The sequence below is a fragment of the Protomyctophum parallelum genome, assembly GCF_964188405.1.
Source record: "Protomyctophum parallelum genome assembly, chromosome: 9".
Classification (NCBI taxonomy): domain Eukaryota; kingdom Metazoa; phylum Chordata; class Actinopteri; order Myctophiformes; family Myctophidae; genus Protomyctophum; species Protomyctophum parallelum.
The window spans coordinates 31,254,031-31,267,067 of NC_139706.1; the positions used below are offsets into that span (position 1 = coordinate 31,254,031).

Below are 13,037 nucleotides of genomic sequence, written 5' to 3' on the forward strand. Positions count from 1 at the left end.
TGCAGTGACTTTGGCACAAATCGGGTGCCGGCTGGGCATTAAATAGAGGAGGTGCACCCAGTTTGCCCATTGTCCTCAAAATAGTTGTTTTCAAAAATAAATTAAATATAATAAGAAAATGCACAAACAATGAGTTCCCCCAAGTGCCCAGTGTGTTTGCAATGTATTTTCCTCACAATTGATTGAAAGGTTAGCTCCATGTGATGTAGCATCTTATTTCAGAATGAGAATTATCTTTATTACACAAGGAAGTTGTCTCCACATTGTAACCACTTTATTAAAGCCCTATATTTATATCGTACTACAGTATTGCACAAAGTATCAGCAGATCTACAAGTGTGTGCTTTTGTTAATTTGAAAAATGTTTGAACATTTGAACATTTGTTGGAACACTTTGAAAGATTTTGCAGATAATGACATCCCCAGAGTAGGGTTGGCAGGTTCAATGTAGTCCTCAATGTCAATTATTTTATTTTATTTATTTATTTTGAATTTTTTAAATGATCTCATAATGTTTGGAGGGTAAAGTACTTGCAAAACAGCTCAAAAAACATTTCAATCTTTCAGTTTAAGGAGCAACAGTTTTATTTCAGCTGCAATGAAAAAACAGTCGCCTCCTCAGATTCTAAATATTCACGTAGGATTAAAGTGCAGAATTGTTTTCACAGCTTGTGTAAGAAATAAAAATAAAAGACAAAAAGAAATATAATCCTAAAATATCAAGACAGACAATGGGAGATCTGGAAAATATAAATATGATACAGAACAAGAGGAAATACCATAAAACATATATAAGTATCAGCCACGACAATAACAATATTTGATCCATTAGAATCAGGCTTGCTGCTTTACGATACAAAAAAAGGAAATCAGTTCAAAATGGATACGTTTTCGAAGTCGTTGGCAAGGCTAGCTTAAAACAAAGGCACAGCATTATTGAAGAGGTAACGATCCTTTGCAAAAAGAAGTGCTGCGACAACATTCTCATTCATTAACACACACGCACACACGCACACATGCACGCACGCACATACTGTACACGTATGCAATCACGCACGTTGGAACATGCTTCACATGACACACCGTGCGTGAGCTGGAATGGAGACACACTGCGAAATCAATCGTATTCAAGTCTGCTGACAAATATTATATTATTATCAGTGGGATATGGTCTTAATTAATTAACAGAGAAATGTTCTGTGTTGGTTCATTATATGCATGCTCGTTTGAAGTCTAAGGTCAATTTATGCTTGCCTTTATGTGACAAATGTAAAACATGTGTCACAGAGCAACTTTCTCAGAGGGTGTCAGGCCACGAACTGATGCAGAGTGTCTATGGGGGATGGACTTGTAACCAGGTGTTGTAACCAATCAATCACAACACCTGTTTCATTCACGGAGAAAGAAAACAGATTCGTAAAGCATCAACTCTTCGCTATGCTCTTCGCCAATAGAAGTCTATGTAGAAGAGCCGCCATTGGACTGGCCCCGTGAAGTGAACGGAGATGTCGTAACTCTCCTTCAATGGCTCTGGGTCTTGCCCAAGGCGGGAAAAGCGAATGGTCGCAGACCCCACACATAAATTGTTGAGTATACTCTGATTGGTAGTAAGCTCCGTTATTTTGTTGGGTGACACTGTCGACAAGACGCAGACAGTATGAACGCTCCCATCTCAGAACGCAGTGAGAGACGTGTGTTGCTGTTCGACACACAAAGCAAAAAAGCATAAACTGACCTTTAACAGTTACTATACTGTGACTGCTCTCCTGTGTGATGTCACTGTAATTTACTGAATTGTAAAGTAGCGCCAGAAAGATTTACAGCCCTGAGCCAGAAAGTTATGAAAACGGAAGGTGAGACCAAGCCACTTTAACCACTTGATTAACCACATAAGCCCTATGTCATACGATGGATTGCAAAAATAGCAGCTATATAAAATACATGTAGGCCTACACTATTTTTGCTATTGTTTGACCATTTTCGCCTGAAATAGGGAGTCCAAGGTTAATGTGGTTAAAAGGGTTGGGTTTAAAGAGAGGCGAACAGCAGTGGAAGCCTCTTCGGGACATCATCACATTATGAAAACACGCATAACCATTACACAGAATCTCATTCACAAAGGACCAAGCTGTAGGCAACAGGCAGAGCCAGGTCCTCAACATCCTCTTGGTAGCAACGACCAACCAGACAACGTTGTGTGTCTCTCTTGCATGGCATGCTGCTGGGTTGAATAAGGACATAAGAGTGCACTTTTCTGCATTCATTCATCCAGCAGATGGCTTATTCAGATGGCTTTTTTTGGACGAGCGCTCGGAAGGAGCTATTAGTGGTTAAGTGTTTTTGTCAAACCGGTGACCTTCCGATTACCAGATGACCTCTCTACTCTACCCACTCAGCTACAACCACATCGGATGGCCTTGCTGGTGAATTTACAAAGAATTAAATAAAATAAAATAACCAAATTACTTTTTTACGTTTTTTGCAGAAACGTCTAGTGGTATTTACAAAGTCAGTTACAAATTTGATTAACAATAATAAAAAAACTCGATTCTCTGGCTTGTTATCAAGAGGATGGATTTCCCAGTACACATGTTTGAAAGGCTTGATCAGTGTCTTGCATTCATATATTAATATACTGTATCAACCTGAACCAATGTCATTTTGAATTCTTTATCACAAGTAGCCCAAAAGAGGAGAGAGGGAAAAAAGAGAAATCATGGCTTCAAGATGCGACTTGGGTATATAGTGCAAATTAAAGTACTCAAATCTATACAAAAAGATTTCAGTGGTTTCATATCAAAAGAGATGCTGTTTTCTTATACGATTCTATTTTTCCATTCACTCGTTATCGTATTTTATTCTTTATTTTCTTATTTAAATTCACAATGTATTAGAGACAAAAATAGCTCGGTTTAATAGCATAAGTAGCCACACCTAGCTAGAAACACCATGCAGCTCGTGTTGTTACGCCAGATTTATAGCGCACTTGTATAAATCAATTAAGAATTACGGTGAAAAAACTAAGATGAAAAGAAATCGATTTCAGATTAGAGAGTTACTGAATGTTAGGTGTAGAAAGAGAGAAAAGTGACAGCAAAAGAGAGCGATAGAATGTATATGCAACACACAGAGACAGACAGACAGACACATACAGAAGTATTTACAGCCAGCATTTTACGTGTAAACAAACAGTGGGGCATCCGGGCGTCCCACATGGACACATGAAAGGAGAGAGGGGGATGTGTGTGACGTTCTCATCACCTCCACACATTCAGTGAAGCCAAATTCATTCATTGATTTTCAACAAAACAAAACATAATGCATCTTGTTTCTATGTGTAACACCCGGGATCGAACCCGGGTCTCCCGTGTGGAAAGCCAACACATTAACCACTAGCCTAAAGTGGAATTCACCCTTGGCTTGGTGGGAGATTTCTGGATTTTGGTCACCAGGCAGAGGCTCTACTGAGCCACTACTGCTACATACGGCGTGGGAGCGTCGTCTAGAAAACGTTTGTGCGAATGTATTTATTATGTATGTCTATCCCCGATGTGTGTGTGTCCCCGCAGTTAATCTCGCAAACCACTGCACCGATTAGTGTCACATACCTTGTGCCCGTTGTGAGCAAGGCCAAGAAACTACATTTTTCAAATCTATTAATGTTATAATAATAACTATGTTCTTTTTTGGGGATATCTTTATCTCAGATCCACGGTCATTCCAGACTAGTCTGGAGCCAGGTGGAACTCCATATTTGAGCAAGAATGACGACATCAATATGACATCAGAGATCCACAGGGAAGCCATATGATTTCGCCTTGTTTAATTGACAATCCGTCATGTTTAGCGAGCCACGCCTTCTTCTTATGACAAAGCATGAATTAGGCTTAACGACTGATGATTAACACATTGAAGGTGGTCATTACTCATTAGACATTAGCAACTATGTTTGGGCTTTTTGCTATAAAAGATGCCAATGAACCCATTGAAGGAGATCTTGTCTTACCATGTGATTCTATGTTGTGATTGTGTTTGTGGCAAGTCTAATGACACAGTGACACAGAAACTGCATGGCTGAGGTTTTAGAGACAGCTCCCATGTTCACTTATAAACAAACATGATGAATTTTGCGGTGACGTGAGAGAATGTAATGGTTGAGTTCTAAAAGCCTGATGTATACTTAGTTCTTAGTTGTGCACCAGTGTTGCACATCAAAAATAGCAGATCTTACCAGCTCACAACGCACAGCTGTGAGCTTGTAAGATCGGCTATTTTTGGCTTGTTTGACTCAAACAATTAAAAGGTGGTGTAAGTTAAATTTCTGTGTTAAAGTAAGTGTTGAATTGCTCTATATTCAGTAATGGTTGCTATAGAGTTTGTTCTGTAACAAGGGGTCTCCCTAGTAAACAGAAAATACATTTTCAAATCGGGAAACGAATTTATGATAATATCTGATTACTATGGGAATATAGAGCTTTAACCTTTTAACAAAAATATCACTTACACTAACTTTGACATCCCTAACACTGGTATCATGGTGACTCAAATGTCCCCCCAACATGTTCACTTCACTAGAGTCAATCCTTTCTCTGTAAATTTCAGCCGGTAGCCCAATAAAAATATGGCAATGTAGCATACGTATATAAAATATGTCTATCCATTTTACAATATTTAAAACATTTACAATATCACAAGCTATGTACAACAAGTATGAGTTTAAAAGCAAGAAGATTTCACCTCAGAAAATCACTGAAATAAGTTACATTGTTTTAAAAGATCAGGAGGCGATGTGTACCGAACGCAAAACGATGTGTACCTCGGGTTTCATCAGTGCTACACGGTGTGACGGAGAGGAGAGCAGTGTGACAGACACCAGTTGGCCTAGTATTCATTATTCTACTGGAAGTGTGCAAACCAGGTCACGCACATTGGGGACAGACAGAGGCTCACGTTGACAGGGATGTGACCCGACAGCATTATTTACAGTCATGCACTTTTCAGACTTTTCAGCCCTGAAAGAGCTTCAATTAATAAAACTCTAAAACTGGATCTCGACATATACTGTGTCATTGCACGTAGAAAGCGCACCTCTCCGTAGCATTTAAAAAAAGGTTGACCACTGATAACCAAACCAAATCAAACCCAAGATCACGCGGGTGAAATTTGCAAACACACGCAGAACAACTGATACAGTTTTGATGAGGCATCTTACTTCACCTCTATGGCCATATAACGTTACAGCTTCAACAGTTTGACTGACTGGTGAGATGATCTGACCTGTTAATCTGCTTCAGGTTATCTTAAGGGGTGTAGAGAAACATCAAGCTATGGTTATAACCTTTCTGTTGTTGATTTGACGTTCCATAGGACAACCTGTTCAGCTAGAGCCAGACTGTTTCCCTCCACACCCAACTGTGTCTACCTGGGTGTGGAAGGGTTTTCACAGTACACCTGTCCTTAGGCAACACAATGCCATCCACCACGCCCGCTGACGTAAGACAGGTGCCACAGCTCCCGTCTCTCTCTGCCACTCACTGCCACCCACCACCAACGCTGTGGGGATTTAGCTGGAAGCTGCGGCCTCCTCTGGTTGCTCAGCATGAGGTGACAGGCCGTTCTCGGAGCGTGACGTGGTGGTGGTGGCCATGCTGTGGTTGGTCCAGAAGGCCTTGTGTAGCTGTTCCAGTTCAGACACCACGGGAAGGCCCATGTCCAAGTGCATCTTCAGGTTCCCCAGCCACTCCTCCAGTTTGGTGAATGGCGGACTACAAGAGAGAAAAACGTTTTTACAACCCCATTCTGTGCCTTGTTGACCTGGCTGGTCTCCCTCTACAGTCTACACCAAATCCAATTTCAATGAAAATAGCCGATCTACAAGCTTACAACGTGCCGCAACACAACCCGTTGTGACCGTGTAAAATAAATGTAACACTTTGCGATTTGTTTCAAATGTAAAGTCAATTTACTAGTTTATCGTTGTATAAAATCCTTTTATCCTACTATAAAATCAAGGAAACTCTGTCAGTCAGTCCATCTGATACTTCTTTAGTCATGGTTGTGGTCACTTAGTCCGGTTGGACAGTGGGTAGAAATCAGGTGTATGAACTAATTAATATTATTGTCATTGTAGGTCAGTGGTTCTCAACCTGTTTAAAGACAATTTAAGGACTTTCAATACCGTTTTAACATCTAAAAAAAAAAGAAAGACAGAAAAGAAAAGAAAAGAAAAGAAAAAGACTGCAGAAACAGTAATCAACAAACCTTTCTATAGAAACTAGTAAAACATTGGCCAAATAGTCAAATAATATCTTTAGAAAAATCTGCTACTTTCACAATATTTATCTGTGGAACAGAGTCAAACTAAATGTAATGACTCAACTCCTACTACAATGCCAAGTGCTTGTCAGGGTGGGGGGTTCCCAGTTCAAATATGATTATTTTGGGGGGGTCACGGCCCTGAAAAGGTTGAGAACTGCTAACATAGATAAAGAACGACTTACCGTTTGTCTGCGTCGAGATCACAGCAGATGGCTGCCACGGGGAAGAAGGTCGGAGGGCAGTCAGCCGGACAGAAATGCTCCAGGAAACCAGACACGTTCAGACCAAAGTCCCCGGCCCGGGGCAGGTAGTCAGGGTCTGCGTTCACCCTGCCAATGATCTGGAGAGAAAGGGACACACACACAGTTTGAAAAATGTTTTGTCTAAATTGACGTGCCCAATATAGGGAAGCCGAGTTAGAAAGTGGTTAAGTGTGCCTTTGGGTTTTTATAAATATTCAACCAATGAAAAGTGTTAACAAGAGCTTGTGAACTCAAGTAATAATAACATTGGATTCATTGGAATCTCCTGAAAAGTAAAGTTTTTGTCCCTGGTGGGACAAATTACAGAATAATTACTTTCCATATCAACAACAATATATCACCAGCATAAACCATTCATTGTTCCTACACCATTATAAGGGCATAATGCAATCAGCTAACAGCACATCAACTTTATTTCAATTCAATAGTATACAGTATGACATATTAAGCTATGGTTTGGCTCTACAAAAACCATGGGGTGTGGTTTGGGTTCTGGTTGGGTTTTCACATTACATGGTCCGTAAAAAAAGAAAGAAAAAATAATAAATAAATAAAACACAAGGGTGTTTTAGCGTTCAAAAGATCCACAGGCTAAAAGATCCATTTTCAGCATTTTGGAGGATGGACAAAAATAATATTTAGCAGCCACCCCTCCCAACCTAGCCGTAGGGGGAAGGCTTTCACCCTGTCCCCCATCATCACCGTAACGTAAGGGGTCACAAAAACAGATCCAGAACAGTGCCACAACAGTGAGACCACCAAGCTGAACCTGATGGTTCAAGGCATGGCATGTATATCTGTCAGGAAGCCACATGAAGAGCAGCTTCCCCTTCTCTCTCTAATCTATCTCCTCTTCTATCTAATGATGTCCATGTGTGTGTGGGGGGACTTTTAAGCCTGATTTAGACCTTGTTGCACGGCGGCGTCGCGTGCCACAAGAATGTCAGATCTACAAGCCACCAACACGTTGCATTCACGACACACTGGCGGCTTGTAGATCTGCAAGTCTTGCCACGTAACACTGTCGTACGACAAGACATACATTTTAGGCATTACTTTGACTGACTGACTGAGCTCTGGAGCCCAAAGTCTGCTAGAGTAGAGCCGGGGCTGAGCTTTAATGCTTACCACACGTCACCAGGATTGAACTGACAAGACCCCGGCAATGGAATTTCACTCAGATTTTAAAATACTTTTGCAGTTTGGCGCTCTGGGAAGTCCTTCCAGTAACATGAAACTAACTTTACTTTTTTCTTTTTAATCTATGAACTTTTCAGGGTTCACTTATTCGTTCCCCAATAATAAGCCCAAAAATACTTTAACTACTCAAGCCTCTTAATGTGGCTTCAAAACAACAATCCTTACTCACACACAAAAGGCAGAGCACTTCAACCATGTGACAACTTTGTGTCATTACATTCCAACATGTGCGAGAAATAAAAGACACAAAAACCTTCAATGGATGTTTTCATTGGATGTATTTTACTGACCTCACAGAGCATGATTCCAAACGAGAAGATGTCCACTCTCTCATCGTAGCTTTTCCCTGAGAAGACAAAAACAGGAATATTTTCTGTACGTTGTTGAGGTATGCAAGGTTAGCAACAAATACAAATACCATTCAAGTTACAATAAAGTTACAAAAGCTACATATCGTCGCTGTCTGGCAGAAACCAGCTAACTACATTTTTCAGTTTTTTGATTTATTTTCATAAGTCAGTGCTATTGAACACCCTTTCTATGTGTGTTGGTTAAAAAAGTATTAAAAAGTGCTTTTGACAAAACCAGCTCCTCAAACTGTCTGCTAAAACAGCTAACTCCACCACCTCATTAAAGTCAGTATTGCTTTTTTTCGTTTTGTTTTTAATACAAGGTTTTCTTCCTGAAAAATTATCCTTTTGGAGTTAGGTTCTGCCCGACAGCAGTGATACAGTTCTGTATAGGGCTGCTCTGTCACAGTTGAATAATCAATGAATCAGTTGGATCGGGTTGATCAGGACTTCAGGATCAGGATCTGTTAGTTTATTAGTCATTTCTTTATGCATTTTCCATACTGAATGAATTATTTCTTGCTAAAATTTGATGAGCACATCTCTGGTAAACTCTAGATATTTCAGATTTTTATTGAAGGGCTAGCCCCTTGATATGCATCTCATTTAACCCTTTTAATTCAACCTCTATAGAGGTCTATAGAGGTCAATAGCAAGCAACAATTAGTTGATGAATTCTGGGGGGAAATAAATAAATTAAAGGTTACTGATCTACCATGGATCATCTCTGGAGCCATCCAGTAGGGGTTCCCCACCACCGTGTATCTCTTCCTACGGTCAGGTTTCTTCAGGCCGGGCAGGATGCCCTGTGCCAGCTTGTCAGGCACCATGAGCCGTGCCAGGCCGAAGTCTGCCACCACCACACTGTTGTTCTATAGAGAGAGACGAGAGTTAACCTGAGGCTAATGCTATAACAGTGGTGCTCAAACCTGTCCATGTCAAGGAGCCCCGGAATTATATTATATTTGTCCCCCGACTCCTATCTCAAAATAATTTGTTCCAGCGACCACCAGAAACAAAGATTTGGCTTAAAAATATATATTCAAAGATTTGCTCACGTTTGTTCACGATAAAAAAAGAGGCAGATAGCATAGCATGGCACAAAGTGACACACTATGAGCTTGTATATCTGCTATTGAAATAATGGTTAAAGTGGTTAATATATAGATAAAATCTAAAACGACACAGATGCTTTCCCCGTTGTAATGGGTTAAAGTCTGCCACCACCACACTGTTGGTCTACACACAGAGACAAGAATTAGTTCAAATCTAAATTAATCTGCTACCGCCACACTGTTCTACAAAAACAGTGAAAATGTAAATTATCACAATATTTGTGACCATATATTTATACATATTACTGTAGATATGGTAGATGAGATATAATGGAAAGAATATCACAACCTGCCCCTTGCTCCTAGAAGTTAAAACCTCACTCCTGTAATTTCTCCTTCTCTGTATTTACACTGTAGACGGTAAGTCTTTAATCAGGACACACTGCATGCGTTGTGTTCCTCATGTGGGCTTTATTTGAAGAAGATTACTGTAGGTCTGCTGTACAGCATGCAATAACCTACTGTGTGTGTTTACACACTGCAGGGTTCACTCAACATGTATGTGAACATCTCACATCTCTGTTGTCACTGTGCACACCTGACTGTCATCATGAAGGACAGCTGCTAATCCCCACAGGAAGCAAACGCATGCACGTGCATAAGAGTGACTTACAGTACACACATGCGAACGCATGCACGTGAGCAATACTCTTGCTGTAGCCCTCGTTCAATGCCACGTTGACTACGCTTGCACCTCTTGGTTCTCCAACATCCCAATTTCACTAAAAACTAAGCTTCAGACTTCCTAAAACAAACTGATTCGACTACTTCTCTGCCTAAAAGACCCACCTAATTCCAACAACAATTTTGCTAGCCTGGGATGGCTCAGGGTAGAGGACAGGGTTAAGTAATGGGATTGGTTATTAAGATAGTCAAAGGTAACCTGACTCCGCCAGATTGTGGCAGTATTGAGTTCACAAGTTCCCTCCTCCTGCCTGCATCTGGGCTCTCTCAGGCAGAAACGATGAACCGGAAACAGCGGGACAAAAATTGTTAGGTTGTGTTTGCGCTGTGGCAGTGCTTCAATATGTCATCAGTCTCACGTTGATCCCGCCTCTAGCGACCGCATATCACTCCGAACAGAACTGGTTCGGAGTACATCGTCTCTGCCCGAGAGAAATGGCTGCATGGAAATGTTGTCCAGCAGGGGGAGTGGTTTCACCAGGCTAAGTCAAAGGGGCCTTGCCTTCAATGCCCACATACCTGACTTCTCCAAAGTGAGTGACATCCACTGCCACAATACTAGAGGGAGTGGCAACAACGATCTGGTTCCACCCATCTATAGAACAAATTCTCATTCTATTACACCAAAATGTGGAATGCCATCACACCACTTAAAACATGTGAATCACTGCCGGGTTCTTTCAAAACAGGCCTGAGGTAAACTCACTCCTCCCATAGAAACGAGATGACATTCACTGACGACATTTAAAAATGTATTTTTTTACTTGAAATGTATTTTGGTGTTATTATTATGCTACTGTATGTTGATGAATTGAAAACATAGGACCACACTGGAAAGTCCCCAGGACTTTTGTGTCTTATCCTTTGATCCAAGCTGTACATTTCTGTCTAATAAAGTATTCAATCAATCAATCAATCAATCAATCAATCTCTTACCTCTCGGACCAAACAGTTGTATGAGTTCAGATCTCGGTGGATGATGTTCATGGAATGTAGATATGACTGCATGACAGATACAGCGAGCGAGTTACACAGATAGAGAGAGAGAGAGAGAGAGAGAGAGAGAGAGAGAGGGGGGGGGGGGGGGGGGGGGGGGGGAGGGGGGGGGAGGGGGTGAGGGGGGGGGTGGGGGGGGGAGGGGGGGGGGGGGGGGGGGGGGGGGGGATGAGGGGGGAGGGGGGGGTGGGAGGAAGAGGAAGGAAGGAAGGAAGGAAGGAAGGAAGGAAGGAAGGAAGGAAGGAAGGAAGGAAGGAAGGGAATATAAAAAGAGAAATTAAAGAACAGAAGGCTTAGGTAATCTTGGTACCAAATGGAACCGTATAAGCATTGTTTAATTCCCTCTGGCTTTGTGGATTGCAGTAATCCCGTCACGCATTGTTACTGTAGTCAAAGAAAATATGCCAAAGCAAAGCATTTAAACCCGTCTAAAGCTATCTAATCCTGTAGGAATTCATCTTGTCATTTCAACCTGTCTAAAGCTAACTAATCCTGTAGGAATTCATCTTGTCATTTCCACAGGCTACTACAGGACTGATGCTGTAGTTAATACAAATAGCCACTGGAGGGCAGTATTAGTAAGGCTAATAGATACTATTGCATCCACATCCACTACTGCACTGCAGCTTTCTCTGCTCAAAATAAACATATTTTATTTTGACTTGATGTACTCTTGCCCACCAGAGAGATGATGTGAACTCACCATCCCTGCAGCTATGTCCTTAGCAAAGCTGACCCTCTGGTTCCATGGGTAGTTACTGTCCTGTGATCGGAGTTAATGACAAACATCACATTGTTCATGAGCAGGAAGGATTCATGTCTCATTTCTATTAATATTTTAGACCTGATGTTCCAACAGGGATAAAAGAATACACCAGCAGCCAGAAGCCATTCCTTCCATTAGCTTGCGGCTAATGGGGTAATTCATGCTTATTTGTGTGCTGGTGGTAACACACACGTCGTGCTGTGAGCCTGTGACGCATTGGCCTTGTAGATCATCTATTTTACGGTGTGCAACATCAGCACAAGTATTAAATCAACACACTCTCACTCACACACACACACACACACACACACACACACACACACACACACACACACACACACACACACACACACACACACACACACACACACACACACACACACACACACACACACACACACACACACACACACACACACACACACACACACACACACACACACACACCCCTCACCATCTTCTTGATGATCTCCCTCAGGGTTCCTCCCTTGATATACTCTGCAATGAAGTTGAGTCTCTTGTCTTTGTAGAGGACGCCGATAAACTTCAGCACGTTGGGGTGTTCCAGACAGCGCATCACCTTCACCTGAACACACAACACAACGACAGGCTTTAGTGTTTACACACAGAAACCTGAAAAACCCTGATGTTTAAAAGTGAAACACCATCTTAAAGGACAACTTCTTTGATTTGAGTTAAACTGAACTCTCTCCGACATAATGAGACTTGTCCTGTATGTCAAAGTCTTCACGCGTTGTAGATTGGCTTCCGACTATAATTGGCTAGATTGCCATCCTACAACTTTTGTAAATATACCAGTGTGTGTGTGGGGGAGACCTGGTTGGAATTTTGACAGTACAGTGGGGAGTTTTCGACAGTACAGCAGGGTGTTTACATAAGGCACCTAAAGATGACTCTTTTTTTCTCCTCAGACATTCCAAACTCAGTCAGGATGGGAGAGTTTTATGAGCTGTCAGCATCTCAGCGTGACGACAAACCTCTAAAACCCAGGGGTGGAAAGTATATTTACTAAAGTACTGTACTCAAGTACAATTTTGAGATATTTGCAATTTCCAATACTTTTAGTTCTACTCCACTACATCTCGGATCCAAATATTGTACTTTTACTCCACTAGGTTTACTAGTTACTTACTGTAGATTTAGATGATTACCAGTAAGACGCCCTGATAGTCTACTTGCCAGCCCATAGAGCCCCATTGTGAACCCGGACACCAAGGTTTTATGTTAGAAATGTTGAGTATGGGTCCCCAGCATGTAGAAAATGCCGGATGCTAACTTGCATATGTTGAGCAATTTTCATAATTGGAATAATATGTGACCATAT

The 13,037-nt window shown here is 41.4% G+C and overlaps 1 protein-coding gene across 3 annotated transcripts in view; it reads right to left on the reverse strand.

The window, feature by feature from the left end:
* Positions 1-513: 513 nt before the first annotated feature.
* Positions 514-13,037, reverse strand: part of LOC310864972 (LIM domain kinase 1-like) — a 97,738-nt gene continuing 85,214 nt past the window's right edge. For all 3 annotated transcript variants that reach the window (XM_083773883.1, XM_083773884.1, XM_083773885.1), the window contains 7 exons: positions 12,147-12,278; positions 11,630-11,689; positions 10,867-10,932; positions 8,847-9,003; positions 8,072-8,127; positions 6,501-6,658; positions 514-5,765 (listed from right to left, as the gene is read on the reverse strand). In XM_083773883.1, coding sequence (XP_083630009.1) covers positions 5,564-5,765; positions 6,501-6,658; positions 8,072-8,127; positions 8,847-9,003; positions 10,867-10,932; positions 11,630-11,689; positions 12,147-12,278 — 831 coding nt within the window. In that variant the 3' untranslated portion in view covers positions 514-5,563. The remainder of the gene's footprint in view (positions 5,766-6,500; positions 6,659-8,071; positions 8,128-8,846; positions 9,004-10,866; positions 10,933-11,629; positions 11,690-12,146; positions 12,279-13,037) is intronic.